This window comes from Anopheles bellator, chromosome 2 (assembly GCF_943735745.2).
Source record: "Anopheles bellator chromosome 2, idAnoBellAS_SP24_06.2, whole genome shotgun sequence".
NCBI classification, from domain to species: domain Eukaryota; kingdom Metazoa; phylum Arthropoda; class Insecta; order Diptera; family Culicidae; genus Anopheles; species Anopheles bellator.
In genome coordinates, this window is record NC_071286.1 from 42,423,608 (window position 1) to 42,447,020 (window position 23,413).

The 23,413-nt window shown below is 47.4% G+C and overlaps 1 protein-coding gene across 1 annotated transcript in view; it reads right to left on the reverse strand.

Annotated features, from left to right (window-relative positions):
• LOC131207564 (uncharacterized) overlaps positions 1 to 23,016 on the reverse strand; it is a 31,730-nt gene extending 8,714 nt beyond the window's left edge. The window contains exon 1 of the mRNA XM_058200182.1: positions 22,581 to 23,016. Coding sequence (XP_058056165.1) covers positions 22,581 to 23,016 — 436 coding nt within the window. The remainder of the gene's footprint in view (positions 1 to 22,580) is intronic.
• Between the last annotated feature and the right edge of the window lie 397 nt (positions 23,017 to 23,413).

Sequence of the window (23,413 nt, forward strand, 5' to 3'; positions counted from 1 at the left end):
CAAAAAGAGTTTGCCAACAAGCAGACTCCTTGCCAGGCAAACACATCAACAAACATGATCCGGAAGCAGATCGCAGAGCAGTACGCCACGCTCGGTTGAGCTGCGTGCGCAAGACGATTACACAAGACGGGCTGTGTGAAATAATGGGCCCCGGCGCTTCGCGGTCGTGACTCCCGGGGTCTGCCAAACCGATGCAACCGAGATTTATCGTACGTTGTTTGTGCTAATCACACTTTCCAAACAGTTTCGATTTTCCAGTTGCGCTGGCGGTTTCGTTATGCATACAACAACTGACGGGCAAGATCCGTTAGTGTCATCCCAAACATTTATCCCACGTTCAAGTGTTGGCACATTCTGTGTCTCTTTCTTCTCCAAGGTGCGCCCAGTGGCAGAACCAGATCGGCACTGCGAAACGCGAAGCGTCGTCGGAACTAGTTTTTTGTGCTGCCACAAATCATAGCTGCATCCGGGAGTGCAACGGAGTGCCTGCCACAGCGCGTAGGTTCTGTTCTTCTCCTTTCGCGTATTTCCCGCTGCATCAGCTGCACCGTGGCGCGGCTGCGAAATGGGAACAAGGGTGAAATCATACACGTTCATCACACACAACACACGTTGATGCGTTTCTTGTGCTAAGTAATGGGTCTGGCACGGCTAGAAACCAGGCTCTCGGGGTCTGCGTGTCGGTTGTTGCCATAATAAATAATAATGTCGCTCGTGGCGATGGTCCCCTTCAGCCACCGCTTGGGGTGTGGTGCTAATCTCTTACCGAAGGACTGCCAGCTCGTGATCTTGGCAAGTGCTAAACACAGAACGCTCACACCATCTGAAGCGCAGGGTCTCTAGGTTCATTGCTTTGCGCGGCACCCGTAACGGGATGTCCGCCAGAGACCAGCGCAGCTGAACTCATTTTACGCACATTGCGGCACAATGTTTGCACCGTCCTACAGACTGATCATGTTTGGAGCACAACATTCGTAGCTTCGTTTGTTATCTATTAGAATGGACAGAGCCGCACTATCATCAACTTAAGATCATTCAAGTTGTTGGTAAAAATTCGAACAGACGCAAAAAACCGACAAATCGGGCGTAACGTTTTCGACTCCTTACGACCCACTAATCGATCGACTGTCGTTAACACTTGACGGATAATGAGGTGTATTCGATAAGCATAAAATAGTCGATTCCCTAGATGGTTTGCGAAATGCTAACTCTAAGAAGGGGTGTGCTGTGGTCCTTCGCTCAGACGTCCATCACGCATTGACGTCCATGCGTGATTGTTGGAGAGGTCAGAATGCGTTGATAATGAATCGGAACGGTTGATTGCACAATCGTTAAATTTATGATCGATCGGATTGAGTAAATAACTTTACTGGTGCTGCTGCTTTTATTGCACACATTCTTTGTGGCTCTGTGTGGTCAAATGTCCGCCAATTTATTACCTTTAAGTTACTTTTAAAATTATTGTTAGCACAAACCAACGGATTATTGTTAGCACAAACCAGAGGACTGTTGAGTGCTCAGCATCGTCCTTTGCGCGAATCATTTACCATCATTCGTTTTCAGCCAAAAAAAAAGCAGTACCGAAAAAAAAACCCGAAACATCGCAAAAAATGATCCACTCTCCCTAATTCATTTGGACCCCAATGAGCGAACGGCGATGGGCGATTTTGGACACTTCTTTTCTGGGTCAATGCGCCGAGAAGCTGGCATAAAACATTCCAAATTCGACACATCCGTGGCGAAAGAGAGGGCACGTCGCGGGGCCGTGCCAAATTCGGTTTCGTTTCGTCCACCGGTGACGGGTACATGGTTCTCCGTTAATCCCGGAATCAGCCCGTGAGGAGCCCACGAAAGGCTGGTTCCGCGAAATTTAAACCCAATTATCGACCCCATCGAACCGTGCTGCCGCCACATTTGTGATTTAAGGGAGGGATTGGCTAGCTCTGACTGACTGGTAGGTTGGCTTACCAAACAAAATCAAGACAAATGCGCCACGGAGAAGCCCCGCGAAGCCGTTGTGGTGGTTTACTCTGCTCTGGGGCTCTGGCCAACAAAAAATACGGATACCGTAAGAAGAGCCGTTTCGAAGCGAGCATTCTGTAAGATGGACCGATTTTTTTTTGGTCCATCGCCGCCATATCGCGGCAAGGAATATTCGGAACGGCGAGGGGCGAGGACGTTTCATTTTTTCCGTTAGCAGCGCTCATAAAAAAAATTTATTTACAGGTACACGGTAGCATCACAAGGATGTGAAAGAGCGCGCGGCTGTTGTGGATTTTTTTATCGTAAAATATTGACAGGAATCGGATCAAGTTCAGTGGCACAGTATTCCGTTTCGTTATTCATTGCTGCGTAGGCTGTATGGTTGCATAGCAACAAGTTGCCGGTTAGGCAGCTGGATCGCGAAGTTCAACTGCAGACCGTGGCCTTACTGCGGCTTCAATTGGTGAACAAGCGATTCACTGCGCTTCTGGGAAGCATCGGAAAACAGGCAACACCGGCTGCGCGAATCATCTTCGCCGACCGGCGATGGCGCTGCTGAGGAGCATTCCGGGAACCAAGATTTTCAATTAGATCTCTCATCGTAACACAGCGTCCGCGCCCGTTTTGCAATTATTGGCGGACAAAAATCATTCACTCAACGGTGGTGTGTTGTGTAAAGTTTTTATCCTTTTCGTATCTATAATAAAAAGAAGCAAACAAATAGAAAGAAATTCGTTTGGTCGGTTGCAGCCACCAACCGGAACATACATTTGCCTCCGACTCCGATTGTCCTACCATCCACATAAAGTCCCGCTAAGATGTCACCAGGATCAAGAAAGAAACGTAGCACCAACCAGCTCGTTTATTGCACTGCAAATGTGCTGGGCCACTAACTCACATAACATGCCAAGAGTGATATGGCCAAATATGGCATGAAAAGGGGCTCCACCACTCCATGCCGCAGCATGCCACCGGAGACAATTATGTTGTGGTCAGCGCGTAAACCTTCCTTTTATAGCACAGCGGCCCCACAGGAGCAGAGCAGCAGAACCCCGTCGCTTCGCTTCGTGATTATTCTGTAAACGGCCTAAACAATGCGTTCGCCACAGCTTAGAACAGGATTCTGCTGGTTCGCCTGTTCTTGTGGCCAGCAAAAGGGCGACATACGCAGCATTGCAAGCCTCTGTTACGTTGGGTCGTGCCGTGATCTTAGGTTTCCGTTTAAAAATGTATCTCGTCAGCAGGACTTTTCCCAAATTCCAAAAAATCAAAGATTCTCTCGCCCCCTCTCTCTCTCTCTTATTGCCAATAGTTCACCAAAACGGTACGAAAGGGAAGTGAAATGTTGCGAATTTTTGGGCCATAAAGCTGCATCGCTCATTCTATTTCGGGAAAATCTTGGCTGCGTCAACTCACACGTTCTGCGGGAAATTGGAAATGTTCGGTAACCTTGGGCTCCGTGCATGTCTGGGACCGTGGCAGGGGTGTTCTGAGAAACACTGCACACATCACGGAGTCCGCCACGGCCAATCGTAAATGAGTGGAGGTTGTCGATAAAACAACATCCACTTCTGTGCATTCCGATGCAGATTTATGTGATGTATTGTCTACCACCTTCCCCGATCGGCAGCGCACACCGAGAGTCGGCTCTGTTTAAATTGTAGCCCTGTTTTGTCGGCGCAACTGGGGGGAACTGCAATTGCGTTTTTGCGAAGATTTCAAACCAAGAGCGATCGGTGACGCCGATTCGTGCGCGCGTTGGCTTTAATAACAGTATTTGAAGACGATAAATTCTATCCCACACCGGCCAGCACCGCCACAGATTCAAGTTTCCTTATTCGTCGTCGTCGTCGCCATCGGAAAGGAACACACCGCGATACGGTTTCTCGTCGTCCTCGCGTTTGGAGTAAATGGATGGCTCTCGCCGGTTGTCGCCGAAGAACCATCGCCCGCCCAGGCGGTGGAAACGTTTGGCATAAAATGCGTGAGGACGTTTCTTCTGGCCCTGGATTGTGGAGAGCGATTGGGTTGGTGCAGAGCACAGTAAATGGACGTGGAAGAGAGTTTAAAAAGGCCGAAACAAGTCCGCGCAACTACATACACTGTAAGTGGTAGAGGTTTTCTCTGTTGACGGTGTAAGAGCCAAAACATGCTTCGAGGGAAAACCGCTGCCGACCCAGGGAAATGGCACACAAAGCGAAGGTAGCCAAAGGGTAATGGGTAAAGTTGACATTTCGGCCAGTTTTTAGACATTTCTGTTTATTTTATTTTTAAGTTTTCCGACGGTTCGCTGTGACTATCGCACGATGAAATTGAAAGCATTTAATGGTACGTGACAAATAGTTATATTAATAAATTGAAAACATCCTATCATGAGTTACTCAATGTGTCCATCTGTAAAAGGACCAACATCTAGCAACAGTTTTTCAGGGCTTCAGCTGTGTCAAAGTTTAGTTTGATTAATAATTTTAAATTAAAAATTTTTGTTAATAAACTCTCTCAAACTGTCATTAAGAAACGATGTGTGTTTCGAAACGGTGTGTTTAACTTGGAAAAGTTAAAGGACATTACACGCCCTTTGTCATTCGTCACCACAAATGAGGTGTCGGTCGGTTGTACCCAAAGTATTAAAAATGCCACAGAAAATGCGGTGTCAAATAGGATCCACCACCCGACACAGCTGGTGGGCGCCATTCGTAAGAAGGTCGGGGCTCATAGCTTCGTTAGTTATGTCATCCGGTGTTTCGTCGATAAATTAGGAAAATTGAGCCGAACGAAAGAACAAACAGGAAGCGTTTAAAAAAAAACCCTGATTGCCACCATGAGCCAGGGGTGTACAAAAAGTACATGTTGTGGCTCAGAAGAGCAAATGTTCCGCCTAAAAAAACCCCATGTGGTGGCCAGCCCCGCGGGGCGTGGGTCAATAGCGACAGGTGGTGTTTCAGCACCTACCGGATGTGCAAAGAAAACACACACTTGGGAAGAATATTCGCCATAGACAGCGGCCGTCCCGCAAAGAAAGCAATTCACTTCAAGACGGCTCCACTTCTTCGAGTTAGGTTACACGACATCCGAACCGGACCCGGCTTGGGGTTATGTCGCTATGTTTAGAACTAGGTTTTGTTTGGCATTTGCATGAACGAGAACCATATGGCAGCATAGTTTTTTTTATTTCTGTCGACGAAGAAACTCGTCAGATAGGTAACGAATACAAGTTGCGTCAAATAGAAAACACTGAGTAGCAGGAAAATGGAACAGATCTCCGAGTGCCCACCATATTTCAAACACGGAACAAGCAAAAATTTGAGCTTCTGTCGATGACCCTCGAAGAAATATCTGGAACCAGTCGAAACTTTCGACGAACAATCAACGACATAATTATGCTCCAGCCTTTTGTCATGCAATATCGAATGCCAATAAAGAAAATTCATTGGCAGAATCATTCGCGAAAAGTTGGAGCCTATTGAACAGGCTTCCACAAAGTGCGACCTGTGTGAGAAAGATACCAATCAGCAAACGTAATTAAGCCCCAAAGGTATTCGTACATGAACAAGGCACGGCGTTCCCCGTTCAAGTTGGAACCTATTTTTCCTTCCCCATGGGGTAGCCGATGAGTCATTCGCCGTTTTCCACTACAAAATACAGCTGTGTCTCTGAGGGGTGGTGCCCTCACGCAGTAGGGTGTCCAACGTACCCACAAAGCGGCCCGATTGACGATAGAGAGAGAGAGAGAGCAAAACTTTGCTTCCCATGACTAGTTGGGCATAGGAAAGGCCGGGAAGCCGGGTCGGAAGCCAGAGTCCTAAAAGATGTAAGAAGGAATCGATCGGGCGACATGAAAAACACTCCGGAATCACAAAATAGCATTATCCTTTTTGTTTTGATGATTTCAGTCCAGTGTTTTACTTGAATTCCTTCCAGAAGGTTGGACAGTTCAGCACCGTTTTTGGTCCGAATCGTGCCGTGTCGGCTCTTGATGCGTTTTCCATGGGGCGTCAATTTACATTACAATCGTCGGTGATGCGAAGCAGAACACATCAAGAACCGCGCTCCGGCCAAATAATGGTTAGCCGTGCCAACGTCCAATGCGCGATCGGTGTTCCATCTGGGCGCCGTAAATTGGCAAACGTATCGGATTGGAAAACTAAAGATAAAAAAATTAAATTGTATTTCCATAAAAATTGGGACCGCGACCGGAAGAGCCGGGAGTCGTTGAGTACAACATTTAATGGCACCACGGCGCGAGCGACGGTTCTCTGGTGTCCGTTCTGTGTGTTCTTCTCGGCGAAGTGAAAGAGGCTTACGTCATCGCCCGGCATGACGACTGTCATCTGCGGGGACATTAGCATGCCGCCGACTAATCCACGGAATTAGTGGCCAGGGTCGAAACAGAAAAAAGCGCTGTCCGCAGTCTACGCGGACGCCGGACACAACGGTCGTATGGGTCCACACCGGAATAGTGTCAACGTTGCGTCACGTTGAATCGCTTCCAGCGGGCTCCCCACAAGGGCATGGTGTGCGCATTAGGACATCCTTAATGTTCGGCAACAGCCATTACATATTAAATGGATCCGGCGTACGGGACGAGTGACATTGTGTATTTGTTCTAGGTTCACCGATTCGTTCACGGAGCGTGCTTTACTATGATTTAATGAAGATTGATGGTCAATGAAGAAAAGTGTCGTATTCAATAGGGTGGGCTCTATTTGATTTCAGCCTTTCGCTTTTTTACAACTGAGCGTTTTGGCGATTTTATTTAATTTTTTAACCATTTTATTTCGACGAAGAGATAGCAAGCAGATGTGCAACATTATAGTACGTAAAGCCCTACAAACATCTTCACAAAATTTGTTTCGTGGTAAACGACATCAGTTGTGGTGACACCTAATTTTAGAGAGCATAGACCAAAGACGAAATGAATGCTTACGCGAGCCATTTTAATTTGGTAATAATAAATAATAAAACCTTAAATTCGTGCGGCATTCAAGATCTAAATCATGCGCAGGATAAAATATGTCACGGCCACGCAGCAGCGCCGAGACGCCGCCGGCGCTTTAAAGCATGCGAGCGAATTTGGCAAACCTGCAGATGTGTCTCGCGCTGGGGTTTTTCATTATAGAACCATCACGTTCCGGGTGTCTCGTGTGGTCGTCCGTCGCCGATGGCGAAGATAATGACTACCAACCCCAACCGTTAGACCGCGTCCCGTGCTTCAGAACCTCTCGGGCTCCACAGTACTTCCAGCGGGCGCGACAGTTCCACTCCATCAACGACACTGGTGACGGGCCCGCAATATCCGAACCACAGCAACAATGGCAACAGAAGGAGAAGAAACGAAAAAAAACCTCAACCACTAGTCCACAATTGAGACATCGTTTCCAGTTGAACGAGCCACGCAACGGCCACTTTTGAGAGCTGCTGATGATGCTGCGCCGGGCTCCTGCCGGCCCAAAAGTACCGAGGTGCCGGAGTCGTGAACCCGTGACAAATAGGAACGATCCACCAAATCCATCACAGGCACACACCCCTTACGAGCATCGTCGTCATCGTCTGCATCAGGTCCTGGGGTCGTCAATCACGTCGGTGTGCAGATCAACGCCGCCGTACGCCAGAGAGGCGCGCCATCGAGGGGTTAAGTTGGACGCCAAACGACCAGAATCCCGCCGACGGCGGAAGGTCGTTACGGTCCCCACTTCGCTCCTGCTGCGCCCACCGAAATTGGTCAACTTGTTTGTCATCGATATGTGCCTCAAGGGGCCAACCCGTGGCCCCCGGTGTGACCATGACCCTCCTTTCACTTCTTTCACCCCCCGTCACCACGGCCAGTGGCCTGCTTCCGTGTCCCGTAACCCTTAAGGGCGCCAGAGGGCTGCGTTGAATCGCTTTCTATGCTTCGATCGACCGTATTTTGTCGGCAACACAGAGCGAATGGAATGATTTTGACCAGCCAAGTGGGAAGAATAATTAATTAAATCATCTAGGGTTTGAAATAAACCAATGTTAATTCCATCCTAAATGTGCGTTCCATTGCATTGTGCTCAGATCAGATTTGTTATTTAAAAAGGATTCAATTTGTCCAAAATCAAGAAATTGCCACCGCCGAAGGGTTAAACGATCGCTGAAGTGGTCTTCTACACGCTTCGAACCGAACGGAAGAAATCCGTGGAAAACACTTCTGAATGATGTCAGCCACGGCCAGGGGCCTAACCCAGCAAAATCGAGATTGGCTTTTAAGTGACTTCACACTTTGCACCAATTGGCGTGTGTTCTAAAGTGGACGATTGAGAAAGAGAAAGAGAGAGAGAGAGAGAGAGAGAGAGAGAGAGAGAGTGTGCGCGAGAGAAAGACATAGGCCATGGGCGGTAGGCGCCAGCATTCAACGTGAATAAAATGTAATTTCATTTCGTTGCGACAGCGTAAATTATGCTACGCGGCGAAGCTGGGCGAGTGTTATGCGCCTGACTGAGCCAATCAATACAGAATTGCCGGTGGCCTTTGGGCGGGCGCTACCGCCCGGCATCTCGCGGCCCGGCTGTCACGCGTGTCATTGTGCGCCAGCGATTTATGTTTCCTCCTCAGCGGGCACGCTAAATCTTAAACCATTTCACGGTTTTGTCAAGCGACGGTCGAGATGACGATGAAGACGGGAATCTGTATCGCGTGAAAACCGCATCCGGACCGTTGGAGTGCCTTCCACAAAATGAAACCAATTCAGGTCTAGACTTTAAATAAATAGAAAAAAAACAATTGGATGCCAAAATGTGAAATTTATACATAACGAAACTAGCAAACAGAAAAAGAAAGAATGAAAAGAGAAAAAGACGCTGACAGAGCAATACATTAAATAACAAAGGACAATAATAAAATATTCAAATTGCAACTGCCAACTACAAAATTTATTAAATTAATGGTTGTGGCGAAAGCTAAGGAAACAAATGAGAAAATAAGATAGAAATTGTGAAATGGAAAACAAAAAAGTGCAATTTGTAAATTTACCATGGTCAATGACCAATAAAGCAAACTCTTTATAAGAAACATAAAAAATCAAATCCCATTGCATAGGAAATGTATTGATGGGTCATTCGCCTCCACACACACACGCATTGTGGCCAGAAGGGGACGGACCGACCGAAAACCCTTCGTTAATGCTATAAATAGCTCAGACATCGGGCAGAATGCACTTCGTTGCGCTCCGTATCAAGATTGCAAGGGGGCCAAGACAGAATCTTGCCGGCGCCAGAGCCACACCATCACCATCAGTGACTCGATCGATTCTGCGTACGGTACCCGGAAAGGAAGGTTACCGCTGAGTACCCCCTTCGATGGCGATCACGAGAAATTAATGCTGTTTGCCTGATGATGCCTGGGCAGCCCTGTGTTTGAGGCAGTGCTGTGCACCGATCGATCATGTAAACGTTCGGCGCATGCACTCCTTGCCGGTGCATGTTACTGTAAACATTTATGTATTCGAACTACGCAAATGCTTTTTTGTTGTTATTGGTGCTTCAACTACTACTACCAGAGGCGTACTTTGCGTATTAGTCACACCCATTTTTAAACAGACATTACAGGGTTTGGCAGGGTTTTGTTTGTATGATCACGATAAGGACCGGGTGTGAGCGGCAGCAGCTTCATCATCATTAGATGATGCACGATGAGGGCGAATGGATCTGGCGATTTTTTGTTTTGTTTCGAGCTGATCCCCGAGACACATCATCGTCATCGGAGTGCGGCGTGGTTCGTCAGCAGCACAATAATGTGACACACGCTGAATGAGTTTTAATTGTTTCAAGGTACGCGATGATGGATGCAGCCAGGCGGACAAAGTAATTCGCGCGAGCATTGTTGGAAGTGGCCACCGACCACGGTTCTTTCCATTGGCCACAGACGTGCGCGTCCTCACGGGGGGTGATTAAGATTAACTATTAAACGATTGGATGGCAAGTGTGATGGCAAAAGGTTAACTCCCTCAGACGATGGAATCGGGAATCTTCTGTTTTCTTTTCGTCTTTTTGCGATCGCGGATGGAATGATATATTTCATTTCGTTTTGTAATTTATTGTACGGCTTCCAGGTCATGTTGAGCACTGTAAGTAATTTGATTGAAATTAATTTGTCGATAAGCTTCGAAAGCATAGCATATTTCACTGTTTGGCCCACTTATTGTCTTTCGACAGGTTCTATTTTAGTTAGTGAAAATATAATAAGCATTGATTAGATTTAAGCTGCAAGCGGAGCTTCGCCGAAAAACCTATCTCCTAAACTGAGAGTGCTTCGAAATAAAGAAAACCCAACATTAGAGTTCCACCTTTTTTTGACATACTTTTGCAATAAAATCCCAAATCGGAACGATAATATGGAAAAATCTGTAAAGTGAAAACTACTGTACTACATTATAGTAGCTCAATCCACTATGTTAATTAATCCATAAATTAACAATTAAATCGCCTTGATTCTGTTTTTCGTCTTCAGTCTCAAAAAGCTCAAGTGTTAACAAAGGATTTAAGACTCTGAAGGGCGAGTCAAGTTTCTTCACGCACACAACGCTTCGGGTACCGAAACGAAACAAAGGAAGTAGCCCTCCAGTTGCAAAACCCTGGCTACAGTTACCAGCCGTCAGCACTGAAAGCTGACCCTTCACGCGTGTTTACGTTCACCTACGAGCACCACCGCAAAAAGCTCTCTCGTGTAGCTCTTTGTTGCGCCGTAAGTTGCAGTTGCAATTGCCAATTCGCCCTGAGCGCAAAACAAATGGAAACGCCATACAATGGCCACGGTGAAAAACGGTGCCAGGAAAAGTTACTATACATTTAATTTGTTATCCGTGCACGTGTCGGCCCGAGGTACTAGCTTTGTCCCGGTTTCTCCACGTAACGCACGGCGGCAGTTGAACTTGGCCTACGGAATGGCTTTAAACTATGTGTCCGCTGGTCTGCGTACTTATGGCGCACTTTTCCCATTAACAGGCAGCAACAGCAGCAGGTGGTTCCACTCCCACAGTGGTTTCCATTTTCTTTCGCCCAGAAAAGGCCACCAGTGTCAAGCACAGGGCGATGGGAAAAAAATAAACATTCCCTAGAAATAGTTCCTTTCTTCGCGTTCACTTTCGCTGAATTTCCACCGGCTCGCGGTTTCCCCGGGCGGCGGGTCGGTGGAAAACGTTGTCGGTGCCGTTTTTTACGCCTCCCGTTCACTGTGTGGCCTTAGGGAGAGCCGTGTCGCTAGGAAAAGGTTGGAAGAAAATGTTCGACGGAAATTCCACCTTTCGATGTGCCTTGTTTAGCCCCACTTAAGGGTCACGTATTCACCAGAGTTTCCGTTCGTTCTTGGAACGAACACGGAACACGACGCAGTATTGGTCACAGCGAGCAAGCGAAGAATTCGACCCCTCGAACTGATTACTTCACCTTCTCGACGCCAGCGGAAGGAGCAGTGTTTTCGGTTTGTTCGGCACGGATTTGTACTATTTGAGAAAGATTGAGAGTTTCTTTGGCATTAAATACACCCCAAACATCGCGCAGAGCAGCACTCTCTCCTACGCGTGGCAGTGCGGTTGGAACAGGTTCAACTTAATCCTGTCCCATCGATTCGACGAGCTGAGTCTAGAGCTGAACCCAGACTTCCCGACTAGACGGTATGCGAGACGAATGTTTAACCCTCAAGCGAATGTGGCACATTACTGTCAAATAACCATCATATTAAGCTATTTGTACCAAACTTATTATTATTGCATTGAGTAGGTGTTGAAGAAGTTAAATTAAACTTCAGAATTTCAATTAATTATTGAGCAGAAAAAGTAATATGTAATGCGTTTCAAATTTTTCAACAATATAAACTTACAAAGCGAGACAGACCTTAAAGCCCTGTGCGTTGACTGAACTTTTTGGGGTCATTTCGTAGTTACTTTTCTTTCCTTTAGACCAAAACAGCAACCGAAAAGGCGACAGTAAATGCAATTCTGTTACGTGAAACCCGAAATCGCGACCAGACTGCCCCGCGTCAAGGGTTAAACGACAGTCGGGCGAGTCCGGGTCATGCTATATTTAAATTTAAGTCCACCAATCCGATCCCGCCTTGCGCTCACGCAGGTGACTTTATGCTATCGTTCTAAGTATGCCACAGCACCGCACCACACGCCCCCCACCGGTGTCCCGGTGTGTCCCACAACTCCGGTACCACCCCGTGGCGGGTTCTGCACCATGTGGGTGTAGAGTAAATCGGATTGAAACGGAGTGAGCAGATCTGAGCTAGAGAACCGGTGGGCTGCTTATGCGAGATCGGAAGACCGAGCCAGAGCTAATGCACTTTCGTTCGATAAACGATAAACGACGGCTTATGCGTCGGTCTTGTGCCGGTTAACTCTCTCCTTCTCTCGCCGGCATCCGGAGAGGATCATTCCGAATAACACAGTTCCGTTGCTAAAAAAAAGGGTCACTTTTCTTTCGGTGTCCCTTCAGGAATGGGGACGGAATTTATTGGCCGCGTTGCTGCTGGAAATGACTATCCACATTAACGGGAAACTTTTAGTGCAGCGGCAGCAGCTCAACGGCCGAAGACGAGCGCACCGGCAAAGGTCCCGAAGAAGAAATGGGACCAAGTGAGAGTTGTCCGTTTGCACAGAGACCGGCGGCAGAGCGGTCCGGGGCCGTGAAATGGCGCCGGTCTTCGAGTTGTTGGGCTATTGATTTTTTTTTTTACGACAGGATTGCACCGAACGAGCTTTCACACTGGTGCAACTTGCGTCGACGGTTGGCATTTGTGTTTGTGCGTTCCGACCATGTTTGAGCAGCTTTAGAGAAGAAGATCTTAAACATAAATTCGAATTCGAATGTTTGCCCCCTTAAATACGAGCCAGCCTTTTCATGGTGGCCCCACACTCTCAGCGTTAGAACGGCAAATGGGATAAAAGCGTTGTCAATCCTTTCACACAAATCCTTTAATACGATTGCGTGGTGGCTAATGGCGGGATGCAGTTCCAATCCAATCACCAGTTCGCAACTTCCAGAGAATATTTATGTTAATACACAATATGCTGGGGCATTGGGAAACATACTTTCCACTGCGCTGTGGCCGATGTTGCCACAAATTCATTGCAGATGCAAACGGATTAAAATAACTCCCATTTGCCGGGTTATCGATTGCACATGCACCAAGCACGCTGGGGAAAAGCGGCCCACAGAATAATGTGCAGCGCTCATTAAATATGTAACCTGATGCTTTTACACGTTAAGCTATGTCTGTTGCTGGGTGCTTGGGAAAGTGTCCTCACTCCTGTTGCTCTTCGTACTGCCTATCGAAGCGTTGTAGTGGTTGTGTCGTGAAGACCACACCCAGACTTCCGGTTTGTCCGACCTTGGACGTTTTTATGCGTTATTTATGCATACGTTTTACATTGCACAATGTTTTCCAAAACCTGTGAAAGGAATCTCGAACGAGCGAGTTCCGTTGTGTGGTGGCAAAGTTATCCAAGTCACGCTCTAAAAACATTCATTTTTACTCAGTTGTTTAATGTACTCAAATGATACACAAATAGGTAGCATTTTTGTCAACGTGAAGACCCCACTCACCAACCACTCTGTCGAGTGCTCGCCCCGATCGTTTGGTGCACATCAACCGAGCTGCGATATCGCAGCCTCCGTGCGCGCACAACTTCCCACTTTTATCAACCGGAAGTCAATGTTGAGGAGGCAGGCTTCTTAGGAAGTAACCGGCAGCTAACAGTGGTCCACAACAATCATGCGTCCGTGTTGTATGGGTGTGTGCATGCTGAACTGGACGATTGACGATTGCACTTGGCGCATCACGCACGACGCAGGCAAGAGACGCCAGAAGCGTGCTTGATGCTTGATTCGATTAAACGATTCTCACGAACGACTCGCAGAAGTAGCGTTCGTCCAAGCATTACGCTTAAATCGCTCATGGCTAACGGAGAAGAGTTTGGCGTTTCGAGTAAACACCGGACCCAAAGTTATTGTGAAATATTAAACGCTTATTTAGGGAAAGCCTCTGCTGGATTGATGACTTTATAATAAATATGAACTCATCTTTAAAACGAGTGAAAAGTGTCATCAGCGGGCCCGTCGCTCCATTTAGCAGCATCAGCACAGCAATTTGCAGTGATGCAGGCGGGGCCCGGCCAGTGTTATGTGTTTTTTAATGGGGCATATTTTCTCCTTTCATTGCGAATCCCGGCGTCGTGGTTCCGGCACACCGAAAATGGCCGGAGCACGCCTTAATACATAAGCAAGTAGCAGCCACTTTCGCGAATCATTTTCGGCTTGTAAGCAACATCGGCGTGACCATTACCGTGGGCCTGGCTTTTGCAGCATCGATGCGACGCGGGGGAAGATTAAGAGAAACAAAGCAAAAACGAACAAACACAAGGCAAAAAATTACTAATCATACCGCTCTGCCCTGTGCCCCGTCATATGAGCGAAATATGAAAAAACTCAGCGAGAAACCCGAGAAAGGCAGTGCCGCGCGAACCGCGGAACGAGCATAAGTTAAAAAGTGAACGAAAAAGTTTTCATTTCCTGCCATTCCGGGTGCCTAAAGTTGGCGAAAAGAAAAGCCCAAAATCAGAGACCCAAAACCGGCCACATACTAAAAAGGGGCCGACCTCATACACGCGGCTCGGTGGTGTGCCACATGGCAGGCCCTCGAAAGTGTGACCTTAAAAGCAGTGACCTGCGTAAATCTGTTTTACTTTTTAAACAACGTTTTTCTTTCGGGCGAGCTTTAGCGCCGGTCGCGAATCGGGAAGCGAACCCGAAACATTTTCTCGGCCAAGGCGGTACAGCGAGCATGAAGCGATGCTTTCTTAAAGCTGGCACTAGAGGCCCGAATCTAGGTTAGCGAATCGAATGGCAATCGATCGAATTTTGTAGCAAAAAAGCACAATTATTTTGTACGCCAGCGTCACGGTGCAGCACCATGTTCGCCTGCGCTCCGTCACGAGCGTGTGGCGTGCAGCTGCGCCATCTTAAGCCCCGGGCTCATACTATGCAGTATGGGGTCATAAGCATTTAATATCCACACATTACCGAAGCCGCCGCCGCCGGCACAGTCCCAGTGTCGCTTGTTTGTTTACACAGTGCGCTTAGGGCAAGATTTCGGGGCTCGTTTCTCTCGATCCCGATCCGAATTTTCATGCGAAGAACACCAAACGGTGGGATGCAGCCAGGCCAGACCAGGCCAGACCGTCACTCACGTAGGGCCCCATTAATCAAACATAATTTATTCAATTATACACATCCAGTCGGCCATGTTGAAGCGCAAGATGCAAGTCGATTTCAAACCCATGGGCCAGGGAGGCACACGAAGAAACAGATTGGTAATGATCGCTGAGCGGCGTATGTTTGTGGCTGAGAATTTTCAAACCCTAGGCGCGATGCAGCGGCACAATGCACCACCATCTCGAGACGTTGATGAGTTAGGGCCACAACTGTTTACACTTGCTGCGCACGAAGGGCTGTTTACGGTAGGTCTACTCTCTGGCTTTGGTTTGTTTTATTGATTTGCCATGAGGTTCAATCTTATACACGCATACCGGTTTTAAGACTATTATCAATTCCAACATAGAACTCCAAAGCCCTCATTCGACGACATATGGAAACATTTATTCAAAAACATTTATTACCAATGATCTGCATGTATTCGTATTATGATCAATCCCTTTCACACAAATATTAAGGATTGCCCTCCAAAAGGAGATGATCGTTTCCTTGTTAGCAAAATTGTTGTCCGTGATTATGCTCAATGCGCTGGGGCACATAACGAGCCAACATATAGTAAGGGTCCGTGGCTCGCAGGGGCGGACCTCGCTTAGCTTGTTATATTAAATTTTCTCATTTTCCTTCACAAAAGTGCCAACGAATTGAGCACCATCACGTTTTTGAGGCCCGCGCTTTCTTCGACGCCGGGCTCGGTAAGGAAATGTTTTGCCTCCCACAAATCATCACTCTCTACTTTTTGCCCCAATTAAACGTTTTTCGTCCATTACTCCCGCGCACGACCCACACCGCTACACCCGCACACTTTTCTCCATCGCCCAGAACGAACTGCACTTTAAAAAAGGAGAAAAAAGAAAACGAAACGGAACGGAAACGCAGCCCCACACAAACGGATTGCTTGTGAACGGGGAGTCGAAGAAAAATAACAATAATAGTAACATTAAAACCCCGGAGAAATGGAGAGTGAAAGAGGGACCGCAACATAAAGTTATGATGATCTGGCGGAAGAGTTGCACCGTGGCCGGCCGTCGTGTCTTTGGCCGGCCGACGACGTCTCCTTTTCTCTCAGTCACTTACTACAACCGTGGATTGGGTTTGTGAAGTCGAAACAAAATCGAGAGTTCCTGGTGTTGGTTGGTGGTGATGTCGATGGATGAACCATCACAGCTCCGATGATGATGCGCTGCACCAACGACTATCGAGGCGACGGCGGCACGGGAAGCAGAGGTCAACTGCGGTCGCTGCAGTGCAATGCATTTCGGTACGGCAACCCATTAATAAAGTGGCCGGCGCGGGGCGATGCACAATGGTGCGCTTTTCGTCCGCTTTCCGGATGCGCAATCAACCGCACACGTGCGTACGATGCACGCCTCCGGTGGTGTGCGTGGGCATTGAATGAAACACTTTCGTAGTGAATCTCCCACAGCGAGGTGCGTAAATTGCGTGAGATCGTGAAATAAGACATTTCAACGGGCAACGATGGCTTCCAATTTGACATTTACATTTATTCATCGCAACAGAGCGACACGCAATCGAAAGAAACAATTATCCCAAGTAGCTGCACCACGATGCCACGCGGTGCTGATTGTGGTTTTATCGCCAGTCGCCCTCCTGATAAGACTCCACCACTTGTTACTCGATGTTCACAGTATTGGGCCTCAGTATGGTGGAGTCGAAGTAGGGTGCCGTTTTCACTTTTTTCCCCGGCCGCATAACAGCGATAACCGGATTTTATGGACGATACAGTTTTTTTCAATCATACTCCAGCAAATCCTGTCGGTTGTGGGTACAATAACGTACCCAACAGACGTCCTTACTGAAAGTGTCGAACATTGATAAATAATTTCCTTCCAATTGAAAAGTAATCTTACGTTAACAAAGTTTCCACTGTTCATCAATCAACGTTTTGAATTTTTAGTGACATTTAAGTGTTTTTTGTTTGGTTCCCATTTTTGAATTGTCGCCATCATTAATTCAAAGCGATGGCCCCCGACCAAAAAACCGACAAGGTTGATATTTATTTTTGACGCAACATAAGCCGCCGATGCATGGCCGACCGATGTTGGGTGATGGTGTCGACGAAGCACAACACGGTTCCCCCGGCGCCATACGGCGTGCCGCCGATCCAGTGTGTCAGACGTTAATTTCTCGTCTAAAAATGTCATCCAAACACCAAACGGAAAATGGTGGCGAGTTTGTTTCTGAGGAGCCGGTGCTCTGCCGGTCATTCACACATCTTCGAACGACCGTTGGCGTTCGTACGACCAACACAAATTTCTCGTGCCCTGGAAGTGTCACCGCTCGCATAAATATTCCCGCCACGAACCAGTCACCGCGACCTGCCACGGAATCCGATGGGTGGCCAGTAACGGGCCAGTAACGACTGCCCCCCCCGAAGGACTTACAATTCAATCGCGGAGTCCAAAAATCTTACGCAGCCAGAGGTGCGTGCCATTCGCGAAACCCAACCCGTCTAAACGCCTTGATTTAAATTCAATCCACAGCCAATTTCTGGCATGTGCCGGCCCCGCATTGCGACTGTGGGGGGGGCCCACGGACTACAGCAAAGCGTGCTACTTCGGGGGACACCAAAACTGTCCCCCCGGGTAGTGGTCCCCATGGTAGTGAAACCTTAAAAACAGCCACCAGCGAATAATGCCGAAGAAGTTTTGATCCCGGGTTTTTTAACGGCTTCCGTAGCGCAAACATCTTGAGATCGGGGAGAGAACAACAGAGAACCTTCACCATGGCCCTGTCGCGGAAAAACAACTTCGCATGGGCCCGAAAACACAGCACTCACAGGTCCGGCCCTTCTCTACGCTCGATTGCATGGACACAATTTGGCACGCAGTAATGGCGCCTTCAATCCTACCGGAGGACCCGCGGCCCACACCATACCGTCCAAAAGAAATCGGATCGCCACCCGAGAGTCCTCGTTGTCCGCACACCATGTCACCGTTATAGCCACCATCATCGCCATCGTCATCATCATCACTATTATCTTTCTTGGCCGTCCAAAAGCCGGTTGATACGCTCCCCGGCATCGATTGTTTGATGTTCTTTTTTCTGCGCCCGTAGGCATCGTTTGTGACCAGTGGGCAGAAAAAGCAGCGGAAAACTTTTACCCAACGACCGAAGGCCAGTAATCCCGTTGCTGATGCCTAGCCGGACGGAGAGGACCTTCGGGTGGAGTTTAATGCTCCATTCTCACATCATTCGCCTGCATCACCAACATCGCTCATGATCATCGATAGTACCGAGATGATGGGGAAGCGGCTAAAGCAGACCCCAGGACATCGTAGTCCCGTAGTTAACGGAGCCTAGAGGCTCCACAGCACACATCTGGTTTCGATTCTACCGTTCAAGCGATCACTCAACGGTACGGCTGCGGTTTCTCTGCTTGACACGAACCGACCCGTGGCTTTCCGGTTCCCTATTTGCATGCCATTCTTTGCTGGCGGGTTAGCTCAACTACAAGACATCGTTAATCTTTCGTCGCGCCCCCCACTGGCAACTTCACTACCAAACTACGCTCCACATACACATCCCGCTCCGGGTGACGATCGATAGAGGTTTCGTCATTTTCGTCACGAAATACACGTTACTTGCCACGCCCGGAGTCTCCGGAGCCGAAAGGGGCCTGGCCGTGGTCTAGGAAGTAGAACATAGTAGTGCGTATGCCAAGTATCCCAGAGGTGTTGGAATCAGGCAATAGTTTTAATTGTCGTTTTAGAAACAAAACTAAACAGTTGAGCCGGAGCTGTTGAAATCATATTTTAACAACCAAAACCCCCCTATTCGATTCGGCCACTGGTTGCGCCATCCGAGTGTTCCGAACAGTGCTGAAATGTTTGTACACTAGTCTTGCGAATGATGCCCAACTTTTGACCTTTTGGGTCCAGTTCTGTGTTCGGTTCATTTTAAAATGCATTTGAACTTCCGATTCACGGAAACAGGTTTGGATGCTTGAAAAGTCAACTCCATACGGAAGACCTTAAACGCGTCACAGCCCATTTCTTGATAAGCAAAAAAGCTTAACCCAATGTCCTTGGTGACACGTAACCCACTTAAAAACGAATCTTTCAACGAAGGACACCCAGAGAGCGTCCTAAACCCCCGTGGCCCACATTTTGGGTCGCCGGAAGCCGGAAGAAGTCTGACGCATAATTCGAAACACAACTCTGGCAACTGGAAAATATTCATAAGCATGGCGATGGCCATTTCGAGGTCCGTAAGCAAGGAGAGGAAAAGGGGCATATTTTTCTTCGCTCGGTCGCCTTCTTCCGCCGTTGACCCGACTCTGATGGTGGTGATCCGCTGTAAAATTAAACCAATGAAATATCTCACACGACGGTCGGCTCACGTGCGAGTCGTGGCCCCTTCTAACGCATCCGGAACGGAGGAGCGTTTTGTACGGTTTTTCTCATTTTTTTGTTTGTTTGTGCCAAGCTGTCATAAATCTTCTTCCATCCTATTCTATTCCGTCCCACGGTATGACTCATACAGGCAATTGTTATAGCTTCTGTGCCGGTCTTCCATTCACGCGTCTCGCGGAAGAATTAAAATCATTTTATTACAGAGAAGAGTGAAACGACACTAAAATACATCCGCATAACGGATATGAGTTGAATGCCAATTGTAAGAAAACGGTTGTAAATGTTTCACTATCTAATGCTGCCCGTATTGTGACACGTTGCTCAACAAATGGATGCATCTTCTGAAAACATTTTGATAAAAGGCACATGGTATTGACCAGTAGGTAGGGCCAAACTATGTCCTTATGGCACCCCGCCTTTTGACCCTCTGCCGGTAGACAGTTGTTAACACTAGATATACCACACCAGTCATTTTGACTGGTCGGGCAGTTTGACTTGCAAATTTCCAGTACATATAATTTTTTTCCCCCGAAATGATGTCATGACTTTTAATAGCTCTAAGTAAAGAATACATTTTATAAATAATTTTTTTTTTATATACGTTAGTAAAAAAAAAAATTTTTTTTTTGGAGATTTATACCATACCAGTCAAAATGACTGGTCCTTGTTTCCATGAAGAATTTTAGGCCAAAACAGCAAATGTTGCTCAGAATATGATCTATTGATCTCTAAATCGTAGGTTGGGCACTCCAGACCGTTGTTGTGTGCAACAAAAAAATTGTTTACCGCACCCCTTTCCCTTCTCCTCACGCCGACATCCCAACTGATGTACCAACGATCGTCAACAGGTTAGAAGCCTCTACAGTCTTGGGGTAAAATTGGGCAATTTCGCAAGCAAAATTGAAGGCATTTCTTGCAATATTGTACGCACGTGGAGTATTCGAAGGAAATACTTTGAGACTTCAATATTTGTGGAGCAACAAATGGGGACCATCCTTTTTTCCAGTACTGTGAGTCGACGTGATTTTACCGAGATCCTACAGTACATTCGTTTCGACAATAAAAATCAGAGGAGTCAACGTTTGCAAACGGACGAATTCGCTTTAGTTTCAACAATTTGAGAAATTTTGTTTTGAAAATAGTCAAAACTGCGTCAAACCGGGAGCTTATATTACCGTGATTTGGTATGGTTTTCCATATTTATGAAAAGAAGAGGCTCGAAATGCCTCAACGTCCCTAAGCGAATTTGTTGTAATGAAACTTCTTGAGCCGTATACCATGAAGGGAAGAACTGTAACAACCGATAATTTCTTTACAAGTATTCCTTTGGCAATAGGGCTAAGATCTGAAAACACTTCTTTGGTTGGAACTATACGCGCAAACAAGAGGGAACTGCTGAAAAGTTGCACACTGAAAGGAGACAACATGGCACGTTTCTCAACGTTGTTATACACATGCAATGGATGCTCGCTTACTGTTTATAAGAGCAAACCAAAAAATAAAGTGCTTATACTTAGTACAAGACATAAGCATGTAAAAATTGATAAAGTTTCTAAGAAATTTCCTGAAACTGTATCATTTTATAATCGAACCAAATACATGTCAAAACTCGCACCAGGTGAGTTTGGCTCAAACTGCTTGAAAACTATCCGAGTTTTGCTGAGATTTACCCAGATTTTGTATATGGGAGCCCCCCTTTGTAAAGATGGGAGGGGTTTCAAACCTTCACCAGAACATTTCCCCACCTCTAAATCCTCCGTCTGCCGAATTTGGATCGATTTGCTCAAAAACGTTTGTATGGGACGTTACATATGAGACGTTATGGGGCGTTACGTATGGGGCGTTACGTTACGTTACGTTTGTATGGGAGCCCCCCCTTCCCGGAGGTTTGGGAGGGTCAAACTTTCCTATTCACAATCCGGGGTCACAAAACTACGCTGTGCAAAATTTCACGCGGATTGGTTCTGTACTTTTAAAGAAAATGCGGTACACACACACTAATATATAGATTATCCAACAAAGTGATAAAAATTAAATGTTTTGTTATACAAAAATGTATACAAATCCATTTATCGATTACAATTAACATTACTAAACTTGTTTTATCAATTTTATAGAGTGAATAAACACTTGAAGTCATAATAAGCAATTTTTCACATGACCAGTCATTTTGACTGGTCTGGTATAAATAGGTATATTGAAAACGGTGGTATATCTAGTGTTAATAACGTCCATTTTTTAAATTACTATGTCCTTGCGCGGTTCAAAGCAAATAACTCAAGCGAACCATAATTGTTTCCAAACGACAGTCGCTGCGCTGCGGCCAAATTCCGCAACATAGTAGACTGTCTGGCGGCAGCGAACCGTCGTCGTCGTTCTCCTTATCATGCTTCAGGCGTTTTTTATGCTCAGCCCTTTCTGGAGCTGATTTTCAAGTTATTTTTCCTACTCTTTTCATACCATATTTCTCTGGAGCCGGAACGGCCAAACGAGAAGAGCCGTTCATGGAAACACAAACAACACACATTTTGTTTGTGTTCCCTTTCGCAAGTGTCATTATTGTTTGTTTTTCCTTTTTTCAAACAAATTTTACTGCCACCCATCGGCACCCCCTCGTACCCCGTTTGTGGCGCTCTCGCCGCCAATCCGCCGTTGAGGTACGTGTCTCGAACCAGGGTCATTCGGTTGCACCGTCCGTAAACAAACGGGGATCTGCGGGCGAGTGGAAAGAACGAAGACGTCTGACGCCATTTTTGCCACATTTTCAAACCGTTTGATTATTTCCCCCGGTCTGGTTCCTAACGGGCGAGGTCAAACGTTAACCAACGCTGATAATCTAACCAAACTTCCGGTTGTTCTCGAGAAGCCGCAGGACCGTTGCCCGTCGTGTCGGGCGGTGTTTGCTCAATCGCAGTTGACATTGACCATCGGAGCACATACCCCGCCCAACCGTATCGATTCGTCGGCGCCGCACTTTGAGTGGATTTACCTGCTCCAGAGCTCCGCCGCCAGTCTGCACGCGAGGACCGCTGCCGGAGTCGGCGACTGTTGGGCGCAACAATCGCCGGAGAGGGCGTCGTGGGTTCAACTAGGGCCAGCAACACTGGGACGACCCAGCATACCATCGTCAGTGTGTTGACCCAGCGGGGCCGCGATCGACGGCGACCTCTGGCCATGGGCAGCTTCTTCTTCTTCTTTTGCTGCCCCTTCTCATCCGGTGCAGCAGACCACAACCGCAGCGGTTCTGCCGATGCCATTTCCGCTGGAGCAGCTGCATCCACCAGCAGACCTGCTACGCCCTGTTGTTGACTTCCTTTGCGGTTCCGTTTGTCCGCTGCGTCCCGCGGATGATCCGCCGATTGGCCGTCGAAGGTTGGACGTGGCTGGTCCGGAACATCATGCTCAAAAACGTCATTGTGGGGCATTGTTTTCACGAAATCGCAATACAGCTCCTTCACGAACGCAGCATGCACTTCCGCCTCCGAATGCACTTTCTTCCGATCCACGAACACACACACACACACAGGCAGCCACAACGACGCACGGTGCAATCTCGCGCTGACTTCCTGTCGCCCACCGTTCTTCACGATGGAGTTGGTGGTGGGTGCATCGCTGCGATTGACCTTTATTTTAATGCCTTAATTTCACAGTGCCGCCCGGTGGGAAATGGGCGTAAAGCCATGCCTTCACTCTGGTAAACAATCGGCCGCACTACACACGCATACACAAACGCGCAAGAACACACGGACGATGTCAAAACACTGACGACGCTGACGGCAACAAAACAAGGGATTCGCGGACTCGGAAAAGGATGTTTGGGCC